The following is a 22,940-nucleotide window of genomic DNA, read 5'->3' as shown; positions in this document are numbered from 1 at the left end:
TTGGAGAGAGCTGTGGCGTTTCCCTACTGCCCCATCGCCATCTTGGTCCCCCCTTCCACTGTTTTTCACTGTATATAGTGAAAGTTGTATGTATATACAAATTAAAATGATTTGAATCCTTTTAATATGTTAATAACAAAGTAAACATCACAGGATAGGATTGATTCGTTTCATGAATTTTACTTTCTAAATCTTAACAGTGGTATATGGATGACATACAATCTTTAAAGTGTCATCTTAAAAATTAAAAAACTGAAAATTATATAATGTTCAAAGAACATTTTTTTCCTTTGGTCATGGGCCTTGAACTCTGGGGCCTGGGTGCTGTCCCTGATCTCTTCAGCTCAAAGCTATCACTCTACCACTTGAGCCACAGCGCCACTCCTAGTTTTTTGAGTAGTTTATTATCATTGCTGAGTCTCACGGGCTTTTCCTGCGTGGGCTGGCTTGGAACCTCGATCCTCAGATCTCAGCCTCCTGAGTAGCTAGGATTACAGGCATGAGCCACCGGCACCCAGCAGAATGTTTAATATAAGGATAACCTGAACATGAAATTATAGATCAAAACTTACTGGTATAATGTGACTATAACTATCCTATTACCTTCTTTTGGTTTTGTTTTTTTTCAAAGACCTTAACTGCTATTACAAGAAGGTCTAGGTAGACAAAATGATATCACTAAGCATCACTTTACCATATGGACTTCTATATGACTTAGAAAATAAAATTAAAAGGAAACTATATACCCACTTGCCCCAATACAATTCATATTATAGGCTGAGCATCATAATATGAAAATCTGAAACACTTTTAAGCACTAACAAGTAGAAGAACATTTTAGGTTAAGAATTTTCAGATTAGGGATATACAACTTAAGTATAGCAAAATCTGAAAAACTCCAAACTCTAAACAACATGGTTCTAAGCATTACACAAAAGGAACATTGAACTTGTATAAAGACAAAAGAGCCACTAACCATTGTTTGAAAGTAAGACATAATTAAATATAAAACAGAAAATGTATAAACGTGGACTTTACGCTAGAGTAAAATTTACATTAGGATTTAATGAACACAGAGCTAGTAACTGTTAAGCGTTACACTAACTAGGCTATGGGTATGACATTTATAAGGTCCTGGGTTAGATTCTCAGTACTAGAAAAAAGGTAGAGGGTGCACTTACCCATCTAATATCAGACTTTCATAGGCAGCTTTTTTGTCACACACAGGACAAATCCAGGTAGGCTTCTTCTCATTCATTTGTAGGTAAAGGGCAGCATCAAAACACTGCAGATGTGTACAAGTCACTGCACGGCATGGGATTGTCAGCCTCATTTTTCCTAACTACAGGACAGGGAATACAATACAGAAACTGGTTTAAACAAAGAAAGTGTCACAGGATCCAGAAATGCTCCTAACTTCTGAAGAATACAGATGATCAGAATACAGAAGAAAACCAAGACTTATTCCCATCAAGATTTTTTTTTTTTTTGGGGGGGGGTCCAGTCGTGGGGCCTGAACTCTGGGCCTGGGCACTCTCCCTCAGCATTTCAGCTCAAGGCTAGCGCTCTACCACTTGAGCCACAGCACCACTTCCGGCTTTTTTCTTTTTGCTTATGTGGTGCTGAAGAATCGAACCCAGGGCCTCAGGCATGCAAGGCAAGCGCTCTACCACTGAGCCACCTTCCCTGCCCCCCCAGCAAGATTTTTAAAAATTCATTTTGACTTCCCTATTTTTCAAATATCATTTCAGTTTTTTGAGATATGTAAACTGTAAGTCAGAGGTAGATTACACATAATGAAAACAAGGCTGTTTATTACCTCGGTAGTAATCAAATGCTCCCCAAACTATATAATTCCTGATTCCATAACTTTTCTCATAGAGTTCATAGTAAGTTCTCAGTAGTTTCTCCCATAATTAGCTCAGTGTCAAGCACATGGAAGGATCTCAGAGTAGCTGACTACATGATTTAAAAAGATATTCCACACACCTTAACTTATTAAGGCAAACCTACAAATTAGCATTCAGGCCCTAGCAAAATTACTGGTGTTTTTCAATGCAATATATATTCTTGTCAAAGAAGCCAACAATGTATATTTATTATTCGCTACGGATTAGTTATGTAATTACTGTAAGATTATTCTCAACCAACATATATATTGGCACTTGATATAAAATAGTCTTTTGGGTTATCATTCTGTCATTCTCTGAAAAATACAATGAACTAGAAAGCTTACTCATAGATTCCTAAATGGAAAAAAACAAAACAAAAACTTGAGTTTGGAATTCTATTGAAATATATCATTCATCCTACCCTTACATTTATTGAAAACTAGTACTTTGTAAAAAAAAAAAAAACAACTAAAACTGACCACAATGTTTTGTCACTTTACTTACAGGACACATCAAGGATACCCGAAGACTAGTAGTAGCAATTTCACTATCAGGATCTGCAGTAAGTTTTTCTTTAACTTTTAAGAGAGACAAAATAGTAACAACTTTAAATATTAATGGTGACATATGAGCAGAACTATAGAAATACATCCTATTTCAAAATTTCCTACTTTTCTTCAAAAAGGGCTAGAAACACAAAATGTTGAATACTTATGTACTAAACAAGACAATATTCTCCATATTTGAAATTAGGATTCTACAAACTACAGATCACATACTTAATTGAATTTTTAGTATTTCTCTCTAAAAGCAAGATTGCTCATCAAAAATAGCTACAAAACCGAAGTTGCTTTTAACACTTCAGAACAAAGTAATAATTAGGAGAGGAACATGATGGCAGTACCCTGAACTTCAATTCTTTTCTAGCAAATGCTCATAACTATTTTTATTTGTTTACTAGTTATTTCCAATAATTTTTAAATTTTGAATAAAACAATGTGTACATGGCAATGTGCGTGATTTCTTTCAGCAGACAATATATACAAGTTACTCTGCATACAAGGTAAGTTAATATAACAGAAATGCAATAAATACCACAAATTAATATGTATATGAGAATTTAGTCTCCTTCCAAACATAGCATCTCATATGTTCACTATTACAAACATTACTTACTTAGTGCTCTGGAATGGTCAGGATTCCTAATACCTTTCATTTTTAATCTCTGTAGTAGCATCGCTGATGTGAGCTGCCGTACAAGATACACAGACATGGAGTAATTCTGAAAAAAATCCAAAACACAAAACAAAAAAATCTCTCCATTAGACAAGATACCTAAGAAATTGTTTTCTGAAAATAACGTTCAAAATAAAATCTGCAGAAAGACCAATGGGATGGTGACAAAATCAAGAAGGTCTTTTCAGGGAAATGACTCCATAGTAACATAAGACTTTCTCAAGCATTTATTTTTACAGTATCTAGTAGTTTGATAAACAGCTTCCGTGGTGGTTTGTAAATGATGCTAATAATAGGAGTCATCCTGAGAATGTACTCTCCCATATTCACTTCCAACCAGAATCCTGCTTTGATCTACTTCTGTAAAAATGCCCTCATATTTTTATTTACAAGAGGGTTTCACTGCTGAAACAGTTAAAATGCCAGTAGTCTGACTAAATGTTCCAAGCCCAGAATTCAAAAGTTCTAATTCTGAAGAAGAGACTACATGTTACATGCATGTAGAAAATCATTCAAATAAAGACAGTATCACTTTCTTCTGAGGAAAGGTTTGACAAATTAATTCTACTTCCTCAGTAGTCATTTTACCAGAAGAGGGCAGCTGCTATGGTATGTACTATACCTGAAGACATAAAACCCAAAAGTCAAGGCCAGAAAATAATAGCATCCAGTTCCATACCTAACAGATCTGACACAAAGGAGCCTTTGTTAGCTATTATGAGATGAAATGTAATTTACACTGAAATATCCTATATTCCCATTTTACTACAAATATTTTTTAATTCAACAGATTTTATTCATCTATTTTATTTAAAAGAGTCACAATAATGATATACTTTAATAGTTGTCAAACCAAGTATTTTACTTTTAAATGTTGTTTGAAATAACTGAATACTCAATACATTGTACAAATTTTAAGTCCATTAATTGCTTTATGAAAAAGAACTAATAGTAAATATGTGGCACAATGGCCCAGTCTTCAATGTGTATAATAATTTATTCAAAAATTTGTAAATTAAGATGGGTATAGTAGCTCAAGCCTGTAATCCTAGCTACTTGGGAGGCAGAGATGGAGTGATTAATGCTGAAGGCCAGCTTAGGCAAAAAATGTCTAAGAAACTCCATCTTACCCAATGACTGGGTAGAGTGGCATATGTCTATTATTTCCAATGATACAAGAAGTACTAGTAAGAAGATCACAGTCCAGGCTAGCCATAAACTGAGACCCTATCTTGAAAATAACCAACTCAAAAAGGTGCTGGAGGTATGGCTCAAGTGGCAGAATGCATGCCTAACCAACTCTGAGGCCCTGAGTTCAAACTCCAATACCACACAAAAAAATTGCAAGTTATTCCCACTCTGTAATCATCTCAATAGGTAAAAACAAACATTCTTTAAACATATGCCTCTATTTCTCCATCCATAAAATAGTAGGATTCTTGGTCTAGAGTTTGAATTCAGGCCCTCGCACTTGCTAGGCATGCCCTCTACCACATGAGCTATCCCCTTCAGACCTTTTGAAGGATTTTGTTCCCTTCAACAGGGTCTCTTACATTTTGGCTAGGCCAGCCTGAACTACAACCCTCCTATTTACATTTCTTGAATGGCTAGGATGACAGATGTGTTAACCAATTGTATTCTGAGCAGAAAGCTATATTCATCAACCTAAAGGTGTATAAAAAGCAATTCTTTAAAAAACGATTTTTCAATTTTGGTATTGAACTCAGGATCTTGTACTTCTGAGGCAAGCCCAGTTGAACTATGCCTCCAGCCCTTTTCAGTTTAGTTTCCTTTTCAGATAAGGTCTCATGCAATTTTGACAGGTTTGGCCGGGTTACTTAAGTCTCAATCTTCCTTTTTTGCCTCTTGAAAAGCTAGGATTATAAACAAGTGTTTCGATGCCTGACTCTATGCGATTATTTTTAACGAAATGGCTATGTGTTACCTTAACTATTAGTTATTGATTCCAAGCTGGAAAGAAATTATTTCTATTCAGAATGTGAGTACACTGAACAATGTCCCACACAAAGACATGAAATTTTTTTTATTCTTCATACTTACTCAAAGCTTTTGGTTTATTAACATACCATGTACCTACACAACAATTACTTTAAGGAATAAAAAAAATACACATTTCCATTTACTTTCATGCAAAATGAAGAGAAAAGACGAAACCTGAGTCAGAGTGTTTAATTTTTTTTTTAAGTCATAGCCCCACCCCACTTCCCCCAGTTCTCTTCTGCTTTTTAATTTGTTTTCAGATAGTTATTTGTCTGGGCTGATGATGTCAGACCACGATCTTCCTTAAGAATTTCCAAATACCACCCCTCAATTGAAAGCTACTGCTTTTCAGAAATTAACAATAAGGAAACTGTAAGACATGGAGCTAGCATCCTAAGTGGAGTCACTCTCACTACCTAGGGGAGAGAAGTCTTACCTTTCCAATTTCAGATGCCCAAGAAATAGAAATCTGATTTGGCACAGCTGAAGACAATCTAACTAAAGAAGTAATATTCAAAGGGCGTCCAGGGCGCTTCTGTTCAATCCCATTTTTAGGTGGAGGTGCATAGCCCTATAACAATTTAAAAAAATTGTAGGGGATTAAATATTTTCTGAAATACAAATAGCCTAATTTTGGTTCTACTAAGTCATTTTTATGGTTGTTTTATTGGACATGGGGCTTGAACTCAGGGCCTAGATGCTGTCCCTGAGCTTTTTTGCTCAAAGACAGTGCTCTACCACTTTGAACCACAGCTCCATTTCTGGTTTTCTGGTGGTTAATTGGAGATAACACACTTTCCTGTCTGGGGTGTCTTCAAACCACAATCCTGATATCTTAGTCTCCTGAGTAGTTAGGCGTACAGGCATGAGCCACTAGTATCTGGCCACTAGGACATTTTTATTTTATCCTGAAAACTAGTCTAATATAGAAAAATAAAACTCTACATTCTGGCTGGGTGCTGGTGGCTCATGCGGGTGAATGAGATCTGAGAATCATGGTTCAAAGCCAAGCTCAGGCAGGGAAGTCCAAGAGACTCATCTCCAATGAACGACCAGAAAACTGGAAGTGGAGCACTATCCTTGAGCACAAAAGCTCAGGGACTGCACCCTTAAAACCCCAAGTTCAAGCCCCATGACCAACAACAACAAAAATCCACATTCTATCAATATAAAGATACTGATACCCTGCCATATTACCTATGAATCTTCTTCCTTTCTATAGGAAACTAAGCTTTCCAAATAAAGTGGCAACTCTTTGAAATGACTCATTTTAGGTGGCCCCCGTCAAAACCAAACTAGGGTGGGAAAGTGAAAACTTAGGAATTAAAAAAAAAGAGTGTCTAAGTGAACATCAAAGTGATGATTAAAGTCTTTTGAGTCTGGTTAATAAAAAATTCATTAGTGGGGCTGAGAATGTGGCTCAGTGGTAGAGCACTTGCCTTGCATGCCTGAGGCCCTGGGTTCGATTCCTCAGCACCACATTAAGCAAAAAGAAAAAAGCCGGAAGTGGTGCTGTGGCTCAAGTGGTAGAGAGCTAGCCTTGAGCTGAAGAGCTGAGGGACAGCGCTCAGGCCCAGAGTTCAGGCCCCATGACTGGACCAAAAAAAAAACCAAAAAACAAAAAACTCATTAGTCTGATTTTGTTTTAAAGAAAAAAACACTTATTTTTGGTCACAGTAAACCCAATTCTCAAAAATAGCCACAAAATATTTCATTTTAGAAAATTTAAGATTTCTCAGTTTGGTAACATCTATGTATTAAAAAGAAACCATCATATTTCTTTTCTTTCCTCCTCCTCCTCTTCTTCCTCCTTTTTTTTTTTTTTTGCCAGTCCAGGGGCTTGAACTACATCTGGGTATGGGTGCTGTCCCTGAGCTTCTTTTGCTCAAGTCTAGCCCTCTACCACTTGAGCCACAGTGACACTTAAGGCTTTTCTGGAGATAAGAGCCTCAGGGACTTTCCTGTGCAGGCTGGCTTCAAACCCTGATCCTCAAATCTCAGCATCTTAAGGAGCTAGGATTACAGGCATGAGCCAAGAGCACCTGGCTCATATTTTTGTTCCCCACCCAACTTTATAGCTCCACAGGTTTAACAGAAATGCTGATCATTGAAACATAAAAATAACCCAACTACTCAGCTAAGTAAAGAGCTTTTTCCCTTCTTCCTAAACATATGGCATTTTACTCATGGCTTTCAGTCTATACACAAACAATCATTAAAGATGGAGGAATGACTGAGGACCGCTTGTCCGTTACCTTGTAACCTCTTCTCTGAGATACTTACTGTCTTCCCTGTATTAAGAGAACCCAAGTGTTTTATAGAACTTACCATCTCAAAGCAGTAAATAGGCTGATTTCACTATTGTTTGACCCTTAAAATAAAAGTCCAGAGTCAAGCACCAGTGGCTCATGCCTGTAATCCTGAGGATCTGAGGATCATGGTTCAAAGCCAGCCTGGGCAGCAAAGTCTATGAGACTCTTACCTTCAATAAGCCACCAGAAAACCTAAAGTGGCACTGTGGCTCAAGTAGTAGAGCGCTCACCTTGAGCTGAAGAGCAAAGGGACAGCACTCAAGCCCAGAGTTCAAGCCCCATGACTGACAAAAAATAAATAAAAGTCCAGGCACATAACTATGGTCAAGACATAATACAATTTCCCATTCTATTTATTCTGTACATGCAATATAATAGTCAACTGCTGTGGATCCTCAATGACTACGTATTTTAATACAGTCACACACACAAGGAAAGTCACAAATTCAAAGAGGTTTAGAGCTATCATGATAAGTGTCATGATCATATCAACCTTATTCCTCAAGATCATGGGTAAGGAATATATATCAATTTATATTCTTTTTTGTGACTTGTTAGTGGTGCTTTGAATTTTAACAAGATCCCCAAGGCTCTAGAATTCAATGCACCTACTACAGACTCACTCAATGAAGCTTTCTTCCTCTGCAGCTGCAGCATACTCCTAATCCCTAAAAATCATGCTTTACATTTATACTCTATAGTTCACATCCTAAAAAATAGTAATTGTGGTTCTACAAGTGATCTAACAAGTTCATCAGTTTCAAGTCAATTTACACTAGTTGTTCCATATTTACTGAAGGCTAGTGTTTGATTTTCTCTAGGATGGTTTTATCTGAATCAGGCAAGTCTTCCCTATTGCCTTCCTTTTTTGAAGTATGTCATTGCCTTTCTCCCAATGCTCTATTTCTTCTTCTCCTTCTCAATTGCCCCTGGCCCAAAGGGTGAGTGGCAGGCTTATCAGACAAAGGATGCTTTATGTACTAACTGTTATGTTCCCAAATAGCCTAATGATGTATCAAGGGTTAGCTGGTACAGCAGTTATTATTGGCTTCACAATGTCACGGAGGAACTGGCCAACTATCTAATTTTTTTTCTCTAAAAAGGACTAGAAGAGTTACAAATTCATAGCTACCACAGCAGAGTTGCAGACCTCATCCATGAAGACACTGAGTTGTCCAATTTAGAAGTCTGATGTAACTGGTGTGTGTATACATTTACATCTACTGTATTTTCTGTAGAAATGGCAAAGTGTTAAGCAAAACCTCATACATTTTGGACACAGTCTATTACTGGCAAAGACACATAATGATATACTGGGTTGGTCTTTTAAGAGTAAATATGTAGGGGCTGGGAAGGTGGCTCAGTGGTAGAGCGCTTGCCTTACATGCCTGAGGCCCTGGGTTCGATTCCTCAGCACCACATTAAGCAAAACGAAAAAAGCCGGAAGTGGCGCTGTGGCTCAAGTGGTAGAGGGCTAGCCTTGAGCTGAAGAGCTGAGGGACAGCACCCAGGCCCAGAGTTCAGTCCCCATGACCGGACCCAAAAAAAAAAAAAGAGTAAATATGTAGCGGGGTGCCAGTGGCTCACATTTGTAATCCTAGCTACTCAGGAGGCTGAGATCTGAGGATCGAGGTTCAAAGCCAACCCAGGCAGCAAAATCTGTGAGACCCTTATCTCCAATTAACCACCACAAAACCAGAGTGGTGTTGTGGCTCAAGAAGTAAAGTGCTCGCCTTGAGCTGAGGAACTCAGGGACAGTACCTAGGCCCAGAGTTGAAGACCCATGACCACCCAAAAAAAATAAATAAAAAGAGAAAGAGAGTAAATATGTAGATATCAACAAGGATCTATAGTTTGTTCTTCAAGGATAGTGAGAAAAGAAATCAGCCACAGCCAAAGGTTAAAGAAAAAGAAAATTAAATATGAAAAGGTATTTGAAAGTAAACAGAGTCATTTTGTAATCTATAATTCTGTCAGGCTTCCTTCCTCATACCACCAACCATCAGTTATCCTTTAACTCTAAGTAGGACTTTTTTGTACAATCCATCTAAATGAAAGAGAGCTTTTAGGAATCCCATTGCTGGAAGCCAGAATGTGTGAGGCAAAGTTCCCACCTGACTTTTGAACATTTACAGGACCATGTAAGCAACCCTCCCTGACAATATCTATTCAGTCTGTATAATTTTCCCTTTTGTATTACAGAGCACTGTACATTGATTTCAGTCTTGAGCATATTTAAGAAAAGCCCATCACTGATGTGGTGTTCAAGCCCTGAAAAATCTGTAGACATTCACGAATATGAAATTCATGGGACAACCATATTTCAAGTTTCAAAGTCCATAAGCTAAGAATAAGACTTTTTAACAAATAAGAAAAGTCAGATCCAACTCAGTTATAAGCATTAGGCTCTGAGATATCGTAGAGTCCAGGCTATTCTGTCTGACTTGCTCAGCTGCTAATAGTAAAATTGTTATGTACTTACTCCAGAGCCAAGACTCATGCTCAGTGAATATGCTAAACAGCTTTCATATCACTGGAACAGCTGCCATGATATATTTTGCTGACATAGCAGCATGATATATACCAGAAGGGTTTTTGTTCTCAGAGAACTTCAGTTACAACAAATATACCTACACTTTGTAGTACTTAACAAATGGATCAGACTATAGGTATTTTATTACTGTTATGGCTTTGTTGGGCTTCTGTATAACTGCACCAATTTAATAAAACATTGCATGCTTCAGTGCAAACTCATAGTCAGAAATTCACTAACTTAAGCACTATTTAAGACTTAAATAGAAGTCAGAGATTTGACACTCAAATATTACGTAAGAAAAAGGTTATTATTCATTCACATTACACACACACACACACACACACACACACACACACACACACACACACACACACACACACACGTGTCTCAGGTTACCCATCAAAATATCATTGCATTCACCTAACTGAAATCATCAAGGAACAAACATGGAATTTAGATTTCTGTGGCCAATCATTCTCAGCAGCTTCTGTTTTCCAAAATGTCATTTCAGCTCTAGTCTTAGCAAACCAGACATCCACCACAACATGCTGTCCTATATTCAAGAGCTACATTCAGCTGTCTGATGAGATTCCAAGAGTCTTTCAGAGCATCTCTTTAATTCTAAAGCAAGATTTTCTAAGCTCATCTTCTCTAGACTTGAAATTAGCTATAGATTATTCCAGGGAAAAAAACTGTATTTAGTTGGGATGTTAGAACTATTTACTGGTACTGAGTTGTCCTGTTTCTAGACATTGTCAGTGTTTATTCTAAGCTTACATAAGCATGTGATGAATAAAAAGCAACTTACAGGCAAAGGAAACAGCTTTCCATTTACTTTTATACATAGACTATTGGGATAGTTATCTTCTTGAGGGCAACTTGTCTCAGCCAGGCAAAGTCTGTATTTAAAGAAAAAGAAAACCTTTCTTAGTTTACTCAAACATGCTTCTGTGTTTTCAACTTCAGGGACATGTACACAGTTAACAAGGGCAAAATTATAGAAACAAAATTTTTCAAACTTACCTCAGCTGAACTTGGACTGTATAATCTCTTCTGCCACCTGGCAAAAAATCCCTGTGATGAGAAAGAAAGCAAGATTCAAAAGCACTGTAAGATTTCACAGGAGTACTCATACAAGGAAGAAAATATGCATGTTCACAGACACCGTGTGCAGGTACACACACATCCCATATATTCTTACCTTTAAAAGATAAACAATACCCTATCAACAGCATAAGCTTTAATCAAAATGCAGCAATAACAACACCATTTAATTTACTTTTAATTATTCTTCAGGGCAATGTCTAAGATTCAATGCATAGGAACTTTGATGATGCAATACTTACTTCAACAGGCAACAAATTTGGTTAACATGAAAAGGAACATCCTAGATCATGAAGGAGTCTGACAAATTAATCTGTATTTTTAGTAGTTCTTCATCTTGGCAATGAATTGTTTTTAGTTTATAATAATCTTTTATTGAGATTAAATGATTACATAAATTTCACAAATTTCACAGTATTGGAGGACAGTGATACTTAGTTACTAAGTTACAAATACATTTTAAGCTTCACAAGGCAAATTGTCATCATCGTGGTCTATAAAGTGAATTTACATGCTTTGACAGTACAACTATTTCTTCTGTGTTGGCTATGGAATTCTAAGCAATTCATCAAGTGATTTGATAAGCATTTTAAGATATTATTGTTGGTTTGTTTTTACATACAGTGAGCACCTACAGTCACAATTATCCAATACCAGGCAACTACATACTATATATCCAATTATAGATACAGAACTTCTTATAATTCCTAGATAAGAATCAAGAATCTCACATAAAATATCTCTGATACCCAACTCTCAAAACTCTTGCCACACAAAATGAAATGCACAGTAAAGCAGAAATGTTTTTTTAAAGATTGTTAGAAATGCAGAATTCCAAACTTCATCCTAAAACTGACAGAATCTATTTTAGCAAGATCCCCAGATGACCTGCATAAACATTACAGTTTAGAAAGTACTATTCCTTAACTGCTATTGTAAATCTTGTACTTTATCAAAGAGACCATTAGAGAGTAGGCCAGTCCTAAGTAAACTAAAGAAATACATTTGGCCTTCGCCTTGCTCAGTTTCCAATTCTCTAAGTTCCTTGAACAGCAGTAAAGCACAGGAGTCACCTACTTGAGCTCTATGCTATCACACTCCTTGTCCCGACTTCTCTCTCTCTATATATATATACACACACACACACATATATATACACACACATTTATTTTTTTATTTTTATTTTTGGCCAGTCCTGGGGCTTGAACTCAGGACCTGAGTATAGTCTCTAGGCTTCTTTTGCTCCAGGCTAGAACTCTACTACTGGAGCCACAGTGCCACTTCTGGCTTTTTTTATTTATGTGGTACTAAGGAATGGAACCCAGGGCTTCATGCATGCTAGGCAGGCACTCTACCACTAATGCACATTCCCAGACATATAATTTTATACTTCGTAGGACAAGTAGAATTATATTTCACACTTCAGATACCTGTGTACTCTGACAGTTTGGCCTACAGCCTTTTGGAGAGGTCGGAAGGGTTAGTACTGGGGCTCTACCTCAGGACCTGTTGTTCTTGCTTGACTCTTTTGCTTGAGGATGGCTCTTTACCACTTGAGCTATGACTCCAGTTCAAACCTAAAAGTGATAACTTCTTATTCCATTTTACATACTGGATAAGTAATAGTCAATGTGATTTAGTCACTTGCCCAGTGGCATACAGACCTTGGTGGTAAAGGAAAAAACTACTATCCCATTTGTACTTCTCTAAAGATCATGGTCAAGAGTTGAATTGTCACATTTTGAATCTGCAAAGTGATAAAAGAAAAATCAACAGGGACTGGGAAGGTGGCTCAGTGGTAGAGCACTTGCCTTACATGCATGAAGCCCTGGGTTCAATTCCTCAGCACCACATAAGCAAAAAGAAAAAAGCCGGAAGTGGCGCTGTGGCTCAAGTGGTAGAGCGCTAGCCTTGAGCTGAAGAGCTGAAGGATAGCGCCCAGGCCCAGAGTTCAGGCCCCATGACCAAACCTAAAAAAAAAAAAGAAAGAAAAACCAACAGATGATAAGAAGCTGATAGGATATGAGATGTTGCTAAAGGGGACTATGGGAGGATATATGCCAAGCAAACAATCTCCTTAAGGAGAATTTTTGATGTATAGAATATTGTCTAGATCACAGCACATGTGGTAATGAATAAATGAGAAAACACACAAAAAACAAAGAAGGTTTGAGAAACAAGCAAATTTAACTCTAGATGTTGCTGTTTGTTTTCATAGCTGTGGTTTTGTGCTTGAACTTGGGGCCTTAAACTCTAACTTAGTGTTCTTGTTCACAGCTGGCTCGTAGTCTACTACTTAAGCCATGACCCATAGACTGGCAATCTGCCATTTGTAGACTTTTCTGTTCAAGCTGGATTCAAAACAAAATCCTTTAAGTTTCATTCTCCTCAATAGCTACATTTGTAAGCCACTGGTGCCCAGTCTGTATTATGTCTGATGTACTTGTATATTATCAAAGCAGACTACTATCAATGATAATAGTCTCCAGAGGGAAGTCCTGATAATTTTTCTGCCTCCAACAACAACAAAAAAAGCATATTCATGATACTGTCAAGGAGCAGGAAGAAGAGAATCACGGGAAGAGAATCATAGATTGATTTCTGGAAATGTGTAAGAACAATCAATGGGAGGGAATGACAAAAATTTCTAGTGCAATAGTACCAAAAAGAAGTAATGAAAAAGTTAAAAAGTGTTCACCCCAATGGATTAATCTTCACAAACAGAAACATCTCCCCATCTCCAAATCTGAATTTACTCAAGGCTCTACTCTAGACCTCACTATTACTACAAGAAAAAGAGAGGGGTTAAAAATATAATAACAGTTCCTAAATTTGCTGCATACTACAAATACCCAAGGAGCCTTAAAACCCAGTGATTTGAGGGTCTGATTCTCCAGATTTTGATTTTATTCATATGAAAAATAAACCCTGAGCATCTGAATTGGATTTATAAAAATTTCTCAGCTGATTTTAATAGGCAGGCAAGTCTGAGAAACATGCAAATAGGCACACTGAAATGACACAAGAAGCAACAATTCAAATTCAGAATGTGTAGTAAGCTAGAGTTACATGGATTATTTTTCTTTCTTCTATTTCTTTTATAGCTCTGTTGTAATTTTAAGAGGAACCAGCTCTCCATAGAGAAGTGACCAATTTTTTTTTTTTAAACAAAGATGGCCAGGTGCCAGTGGCTCATGCCTGTAATCCTAGCTACTCAGGAGGCTGTGATGAGGATCGCGGTTCAAAGCCAGCCTGGGCAAGAAACTCCATGAAACTCCTATCCCCAATAAACCACTCAGAAGTGGCGCTGTGGCTCAAGTGGTAGAGTACTTGCCTTGAGCTGAAAAGCTGAGGGACAGCGTCCAGGCCCAGAGTTCAAGCCCCACGACTAACCCAAAAAAAAAAAAAAAGAAAGAAAGAAAGCTTGAGCATCTTGTGAGGGAAGAAGATAAAGAAGTATTTTAAAGCATATTTGGGAAGCCAAGGAAAAGGGACAGGTGACAATCTAAAAGAACCACTAATAATGAAACAATAATCAAATGAGTTACAATATAAATTTTTATAATTCTAGGTTATATCCCACAGCATACTTAAATAAATATATAAATGAATGAATGAAAAAATGAATGAGAAGGGACAGCTGTCCCTTAAATGTAAAAATAAAATAAGGACCACAAAAAACCACCACCACTGCAACAGGAATGTTTTGCTTCTGTGCCCAGTCTCAAAGTATCCTCTTCAGGATATACACTGATAACAAAGAAAAAGTCAGTAACTTTGCAGTGCAGAAATTTAAGACACAGTAGATGAGCCTGATGATCAAAGTTAGTATCACAAAAAATACAGTCTCTCAATATTATGTAGTAACTGATAAGACATACCAAGAAGAGGATCTAATTGAAGATATTCTTCTCAAAAATAATCTCAATCTGCCGGAAGCCGGTGGCTGCTTCATGCCTGTAATCCTAGCTACTCAGGAGTCTGAGATCTGAGGATCATGGTTCAAAGCCAGCCTGGGCAGGAAAGGCCATGAAACTCATAGATGGGGCTCAAAATAGTAGAGCACTTGCTTTGAGCAAAAATATTCAGAGACACAGTGGCATGAGTTCAAATGACCCAGGCCAGGGGTGGTGGGGCTAGGGGGTGGAATGTGCGAGCTCCATGATGAACACAAAAACTTTTTGGTTAACCACCTGGTAAAAGACTGTGAAAAGGGCTGGGCTGGAGTTTGGACTGTACATATGTATTTGTGTGCTCTTTCTAAGGGAAGGAGGACTACAAATTTAGGTTAAATACATGTGAAATAAATTCATTATTACAATGAGCTAATGGTCTATAACATTCAGTATATTCATACTGTGAAATCATTGCTACCACTTACCTGCAGAACATGATTTTTTACTTTAAAATAATTAAAAAGTTAAGTCATTTATTACTTAACTACTAATACATTTGTAGCCCAAACCTCAAAACAATACAAAGCATATAAAATGAAGCATCTCAGAGTCAGCTCTCAGTCACCTACTTAACCAATCAAGAAGCAACCTATCTTTATACAATATGCATTCATATTTATATATTTATGCATATAATCAAAGTATGTGCGCATATGAAATCAGAGCCTCATGTTTGCTCGGCAGGTATGCTACTACCTTTTTATTGCCTGGGCTATTTTTGAGAGGGGTGTCACTTGCAGCCTAGGCATTTGGACTGCAATACATTTATTTTAGGCTTCCAATTATAGCTAGGATGACTGACAGGCATGCATGGCCACATCCAGCTTCTTTGGCTGACATGTAGTTTCAAACTTCTGCTCAAGCTCCAGGAACCATAATCCTCTCAATCTCAGCTTTCCACAGGCTTAAGATGATAGACACACACCATGCCCAGCTATGAGTTGAGAAGAGGTCTCATGGTTATTTTGGCCTGCACTGCTTCAAACTGCAATCCTCTCATTCGTTTCCTATAGAGCTGGGATTACAAATTACAAACATGAGCCACCGCTCCCATCTCACACATATATTCTCAAGGCAACTGTTAAGTAGTAAACTATTCAGAAGCACACATGGTTCACACACAAACAAATCCAGATATTAACATTACAGATGATTTTTTTTTTGATCAGTCATGGGGCTTGAACTCTGGGCCTGAGAGCTGTCCCTTAGTTCTTCAGTTCAAGGCTAGCACTCTACCATTTGAGCCACAGCAGTTTATTGGAGAGAAGTTTCACAGCCTTTCCTGCCTGGGCTGGCTTTGAACCGTGATCCTCAGCTCTCAGCTTCCTGAGTAGCTAGGATTACAGACATGAGCCACCAACACCTGGCTAGATGACCCTATTTTTTACTGGGATAATGCATAATACACATTTTTTTCCTTTTCCATTTTTTCATTTATTTGTCTTTTCTAGATGTGTCTAAGTTCCTTCTATTTTCAAAACTATTAAGGCTAACAGCACTTTTCTTAATTCAAATTTCTACTAAGTTTTGGTCAAGGTGACTAAACAGCTCAATTTGCCCTGAATTATTCAAGTTTTGCTCTTAGCTAGTAATAATATTCACTTTTATTCAAAAATATTTATTCAAAAATGTCTCACTTTGAAATCATAAACACTGATGACCACCCTGTCTTTGAGCTGTTATCACATATTCTCCTTGACAATATTTGCAGACAAGACCTTTCAAGAAGCAATTAAGGTTAAATGAGCTTTGGGGTTTTTTTTGGAGGTCCTGGGGCTTGAACTCAGGGCCTGCACACTGTCCCTGACCTGAGCCTCTTCATGTTCAAGGCTAGTGCTCTACCACTTGAGCCACAGCACCACTTCTAGCCTTTTCTGAATAGTTTATTGGAAATAAGAGTCTCATGGATTTTCCTGTGGGGCTGAGTTCCAACCCAGGATCCTCAGATTTTAGTCTTCTGAGTGCTTAGGTATGAGCTACCAGTGCCTGGCTTAAATGAGTTCTTAAAAGAGATGTAAGCTGGGCACCGGTGGCTCACGCCTGTAATCCTAGCTACTCAGGAGGCTGAGATCTGAGGATCTTGGTTCAAAGCCAGCCCAAGCAGTAAAGTCCATGAGACTCTTTTCTCCAATGAACTACTAGAAAACTGGAAGTGGCACTGTGGCTCAAGCGGTAGAGCACTCGCCTTGAGCTGAAGAGCACAAGGATAGCACCCAAGCCCAGAGTTCAAGCCCCATGACCAACTAAAAAACAAAAAAAAAAGTGATCTAATAATGCTCATAAAAACAGGAAAAGACAGCAGGATGTACTGGCAAAGAAAAAAGCTATATGAGGACATTATAAGGACACACAAAAAAATATGAAAGCAAAAAGGAAAGGACTAAGAAAAGTAAAAACCTGTCAATACCATGATATTGGACAGAACTCTCTAGAATTGTGAGAAATCAATTTCTTTTTAAGCCACCCAGTGTGTGGCACTGTCATGGCATCACTAATAGACTACAGACATTCATAGAGACACATATTTTAAACATTCCTCTTACCTTGATATGCATATTTCTCTAACTTGTTGAGGTGTCAAAGCAAAAATAAAAAACTTCTCCTGAAATCGTTGAATGCTGCTTTGAACTGGGAAAAGGAGAAAAAACAGTAACATATCAGTAACAAATCCAAGGATCTAAGCAGTTATAACAAACAGGTATTTGTCAAATCTGAAAATGCTAAAATTCTAAACTCAAGTATGTAATAAACTGCATTATTCTTGTATTTACTTGTATTCTACTTGTATTCTTTGAATACAAGTAAAAATCACTGCAAAGGAGTTCCCTTAATTCCAAGCATTTAATCACTCTTTACTCTAAAATACTAGCTTCCCTGTTCTGTCACATTATTACAAACTTGTTAAGATTAAGATAATATTCCATACTGAATTATAACCCTTTCTAATAAAAGTCAAAGGGTCAGAAACCTACCCAGGAAGAATGCTATCCAAGAACTACGTGCTTTGTTATGCCATGTTCTGAGTGCCTTCCAGTCACTTAAAGCATAGAAGAAAACGTAACATTTTATAACTTCTAAGTAAATAGAAAGGGTAAAACGTTGTGTATTACTACAATATTCCTAGAGCATTAAGATAAACAAGATGCTTTGCTTGGCATTGGTGTGTAGCTCATGCTTATAATTCTAGCTACTCAGGAGGCTGAAACCGAGGATTTAGACTTAAAGCCAGCCCAGGCAGAAAAGTCCTTGAGACTCTGGCTCCAGTAAACCAGCAAAAATGTGGGACAGGAGATATGACCAGTTTGAGGCCTTCTGTTCAAATGCTAGTACCTGGCACCCAAAACAAACAAAAAAGTTAACTGCTGAATAGTAATGTCCTGACATATATAACAAAGTATACACATACAATGAAGCATTACATAGCCATGAAAAAAATAAAATGCTATCTGTTAGAAAAATGGGTGGAACCAAAGGATATATTGAATGAGATAAGCCAGACTCAAAAATAAGACATTATATGTATGATTTTGCTCATTCGTGAGTCAGACATAAAGACAAACTTACTTATGAACGCGAACATATACATATATATAGCTTTATATATAATTACACATGCATGATAAACATAGGATATGAGTCTAAGGGACTACTTAGGAAGAAAAGTGAAAGAAGAAAAAAAAGAGGGTAATTTTGAGATACACTGCAACTACCTATAAAAACAGCATAAAGAACCTCAATAAAAGTTTTGATCCATTAGGCAGTGGGGGGGAGGGTATAACAGGATCTTTTGAAGGAGGTTAATGGTACTAGCAAGAAAGGGTTAGGTTAACAAAGGTGTAATGGGATGGATAGAGTCAAAATAAATTGCCAGCAAGTAGGAAAACAGAACAATGAACCCCTTGAAACTGTATTAGGAAAGGGGAAAAGGCGTCACTAACAGAGTACACACATTCATGGAGAAACATATTCTAAACATCCCTCTTACCTTAACATGCATATCTCTCTAACTTGAGGTGTCAAAGCAAAAATAAAAAACTTCTCCTAAAATCGTTGAATAGAGTCACGGAGAGTAGTAAAGGTGGACAGATTAGCCATACACACTATACATACATATATGAAAATGTCACAATGAAACTCCCCCTTGTATAGCTAATTATGTGAGGTTAAAAGAAAGAACTGGGAAAAGATCTGAAAAGACAATTTACAAATATATATGTGTGTATATATATATATATATTTTTATACCCACACACAGCATGAAAAAGGTCAATGTCACTACTCATTATAGAAATGCAAATGAAAACTATTAATTTCCTACCACTTCATATTCACTGGATGCACATGCCTGCAATCCTAGTTGCTCAGTTAGTAGTATGTCAAGCAGGAAGATCTCAAGTTTGGGTAAAAACAAACTAAAGGGATGAGATGGGATAGTATGTCTCAAGATATACCTACATATACCTATATGCCTATATACATAGCATAAATAAGGCTCTATATTCAGCCTATATACATAGCATAAATAAGGCTCTATATTCAATCTCTCAATCATTAAAAACACTTTTAAAAATGCCTGGCACTTCAGGCTCATATCTGTAATCCTACTCAGGAGGTTGAGATCTGAAGATTGAGATATGAAGCCAGACTGGGAAGGAAAGACCCTGAGACTCTATTTCCAACTCACCACCAAAGAAGCTGAAAGTATAGGTGTTGTTCAAGAAATAGATCTCCAGCCTTGAGCAAAAAAACTCATGGACAGCACGCAGACCCTGAGTTCAAGCCCCAGGACCAGCACAAAAGGTAAAAAATGAATAAATAAGTGTCCCAAGGATGTGGAAAGAGAACAGTGTACACTATATGCTAGTACAAATATAAGACCACACAGTTATAGAAAACAAAATTAACTTGTTAAAAAATAAACTGAAGCCAAGTGCTAGTGGCTCACACCTATAATCCTAGGTACTCAGGAGGCTGAAACCTGGAGAATTGTGATTCAAAGGTAGCCCACATGATAAAAGTCCGTGAGTCTCATCTCCAATTAACTGGTAAATGCCAGACTGGAAGCATGGCTGAAAGAGCAGAACACCAGCCATGAGCAAAGAAAGCCCAGTGAAAGCGTGCCAAGAGATCCAGATTTTAAGTCCTGAAAAATAGAGAGCTAAAGAGATATTAATTACCACTAGAGATTAACACTAAACCCAGAAACTGTATCTCAAAAAATACTCCAGTCTAAGTTAAAATTAATTCAATAAAAATTGAAGACTGAGCCCGGTGCCAGTGGCTCATGCCTGTAATCCTAGCTACTCAGGAGGCTGAGATCTGATGATAGAAGTTCAAAGCAAGCCCGGGCAGGAAAGTTCGTGAGACTCTTTTCTCCAATAAAAACCACTAGAAAACTGGAAGTGGCGCTGTGGCTCAAGCGGTAGAGCACTCGCCTTGAGCTGAAGAGCGCAGAGACAGCACCTAGGCCCAGAGTTCAAGCCCCACTACCAACCCGCCCACCAAAAAAAAATTGAAGACTTAACAGCAAGTTAAAGAGATAATTTGTACATTCATGTTCATAGCTGTAATTAGTGTGTGTGTGTGTGTGTGTGTGTGTGTGTGCGCGCGCCCGGGTAATGGGACTTGAACTCGGCCTGGGCACTATATGCTACCAATGATGAGTCTTGAGGACATTATACTAATTGAAATAAATCAAATCAAAAAGACTTGGTTTCATTTACATGATGTACTTTATGATCAAAATCATAAAGCACTGAACATTAAAATGTTCAAAATGCTTGAGTTTTATATGTATTTTAGCATAATAAAAATCAAGAAAAAATATTTGTAAAGTACGGAAGTGTTGAATCTCAAACATATATAAATAAAAACTGTAAAAACATTCTCACAAAATGGTTACCAGTAATAATGCTTTCATATTAAGTAAGGAATCCATTTTTGATAACTTGTTTCAGCGTATGTTAAAATAGAACTCATAACAGAAAGCAGTTATCACAAAGGTGAACTGGGCAAGTCAGAGAACTGAAGTTTCATACCTCCTTAAACATAGTGAGGCTGGGGGACAGAGGTGTGGATCAATTGGTAAAGTGTCAGCCAAATGAGCAAAGTGTCAGGTACTAAGTTTGAATCCTGGTCTAACAACAACAACAACAAAAATAGTGACTTTAATCTGGGCATTAGTGGCTCACATCTATAATTCTGGCTACCTAGAAGGCTGAAATCAGTGGGATTGAAGGTCCAGGCCATCCCAGGCACAAAAGTTCACAAGATTCCCTCTCCCTCTCTCAATATAAGGGAAGCTGGAGGCACATACCTGTCATCTCAGCAACTATGGAAACCAAAATAGGAAGACTGCAGTCCAGGTACATGAATAGAAATGAACCATAGTGAAACCTAACTCAAGTTATAATCAAGCTGGGCATAGGTGGCTCATGCTTGTAATTCTAGCCACTCAGGAGGCTGAGATCTGAGGATCACAGTTTAAAGCCAGCCCAGGCAGGAAAGACTCATCTCCAATTTCACCAGAAAACCAGAAGTGGCCCTGTGGCTCAAGTGGTAGAGTGCTTGCCTTGAGCTGAAGAGTTCAGGACAGCGGCCAGGCCCAGAGTTCAAGACCCACAACCAATCAAAAAAAAGTTATAATGAAAATATGGGATGGAGGCATGGCTCAGTGATAAAAGTACCTGCCTTGAAAGCATGCAGCCACTGAAGTGAAACGGTGGCTCAAATGGTACGGCAAGGCCTTGAGCAAAAAAGCTCAGACAGGGTTCAATCCTAAATATCAATAAAAAGAAAGAAAAGCTGGTGGCTCTTTCCTGTAATCATAGCTATTCAGAAGGCTGAGATCTGAGGATTAAGGTTTGAAGCCAGCCCAAACAGAAAAGTCTGTGAGAGTCATATCTCCAATTCACCACCAAAAAGCCAGTATTGGAGCTTTGGCTCAAGTGGTATAATGCTTGCTAGCCTTGAGCAAAAACAACCAAGGACAGTACTCAGGCTCTGAGTTCAATATCAGGACTAGTATAATGCTTTTAAAAAAAAGAAACAATATTGTTTCTAAAGTATTTATAATGTACCATGTGATTTTTTTTGTTTCTTTGTATGTTCCTCCCCGGCAGTGTAACCCCCATTTTCACTGTATTTGATGTTGGTGCCCTGCATCTTGTATATATACTTTTCTAATTTGGGGAGGGAAGGGAAAAAACAAAATGCTTAAATAGGGATACAGGGTGACCCATTGTAACAATGAGATGTACAAGACACTATGTTGAAAAACAAACTTTACAATTGGCGGGGGAAGTGTAGTTGTGGAGGTGGGGAGGGAAGGGATGGTAGGGGAAAATCAAAGGAGGAGGTAACAAAGGAGGAGGTACTCATTACCTTGCTTATGTAACTGTAACCCCTCTGTACAGTACTTTTACAATAAAAAAGGTATAAAAAAAGAAATAAAAATGAAAAGAATGGTGGTACCAAGAAGGGGAAAGAGCTGGAGATAGTAAGATAAAAACATTTCTGGAGGGGGAGGGTGGGAGGTGATGGGAAGGGGAAACAAAGGAGGAGGCTTGATAAGAAATGTACTCATTATCTTGCTCTAGTAATTGTAACCCCTCTGTATGGCATTTTCACAAAAAAAAAATTCTGGTGCACACGATTATAAATATAGTTAATATAGTTAAAACACTGAATTATACATTTTAAAACCACCAAGAGGGGCTGGGAAGGTAGTTCAGTAGTACATTGCTTGCTTTGAATGCATGAGGCCCTGGGTTCGATTCCTCAGCACCAGATAAACACAAAAGGCTTGAAGTGGTGCTGTGGCTCAAGTGGTAGAACGCTAGCCTTGAGCTGAAGAACTCAGGGACAGCACCCAGGCCCAGAGTTCAAGCCCCGCAACCAAAAA

At 37.8% G+C, this 22,940-nt stretch overlaps 1 protein-coding gene across 3 annotated transcripts in view; it reads right to left on the bottom strand.

The window, feature by feature from the left end:
- The window catches only part of Pias2 (protein inhibitor of activated STAT, 2), a 79,507-nt gene that overhangs the window by 30,619 nt on the left and 25,948 nt on the right, over positions 1–22,940 (bottom strand). For all 3 annotated transcript variants that reach the window (XM_013014895.1, XM_013014897.1, XM_013014896.1), the window contains 7 exons: positions 17,581–17,665; positions 11,001–11,051; positions 10,786–10,876; positions 5,566–5,700; positions 3,069–3,174; positions 2,397–2,470; positions 1,182–1,342 (listed from right to left, as the gene is read on the bottom strand). In XM_013014895.1, coding sequence (XP_012870349.1) covers positions 1,182–1,342; positions 2,397–2,470; positions 3,069–3,174; positions 5,566–5,700; positions 10,786–10,876; positions 11,001–11,051; positions 17,581–17,665 — 703 coding nt within the window. The remainder of the gene's footprint in view (positions 1–1,181; positions 1,343–2,396; positions 2,471–3,068; positions 3,175–5,565; positions 5,701–10,785; positions 10,877–11,000; positions 11,052–17,580; positions 17,666–22,940) is intronic.

This window comes from Dipodomys ordii, unplaced genomic scaffold (assembly GCF_000151885.1).
Source record: "Dipodomys ordii isolate 6190 unplaced genomic scaffold, Dord_2.0 Scaffold25, whole genome shotgun sequence".
NCBI lineage: Eukaryota > Metazoa > Chordata > Mammalia > Rodentia > Heteromyidae > Dipodomys > Dipodomys ordii.
Note: the sequence above shows the minus strand (reverse complement) of the source record. Positions and strands in the feature narration are given on the sequence as shown.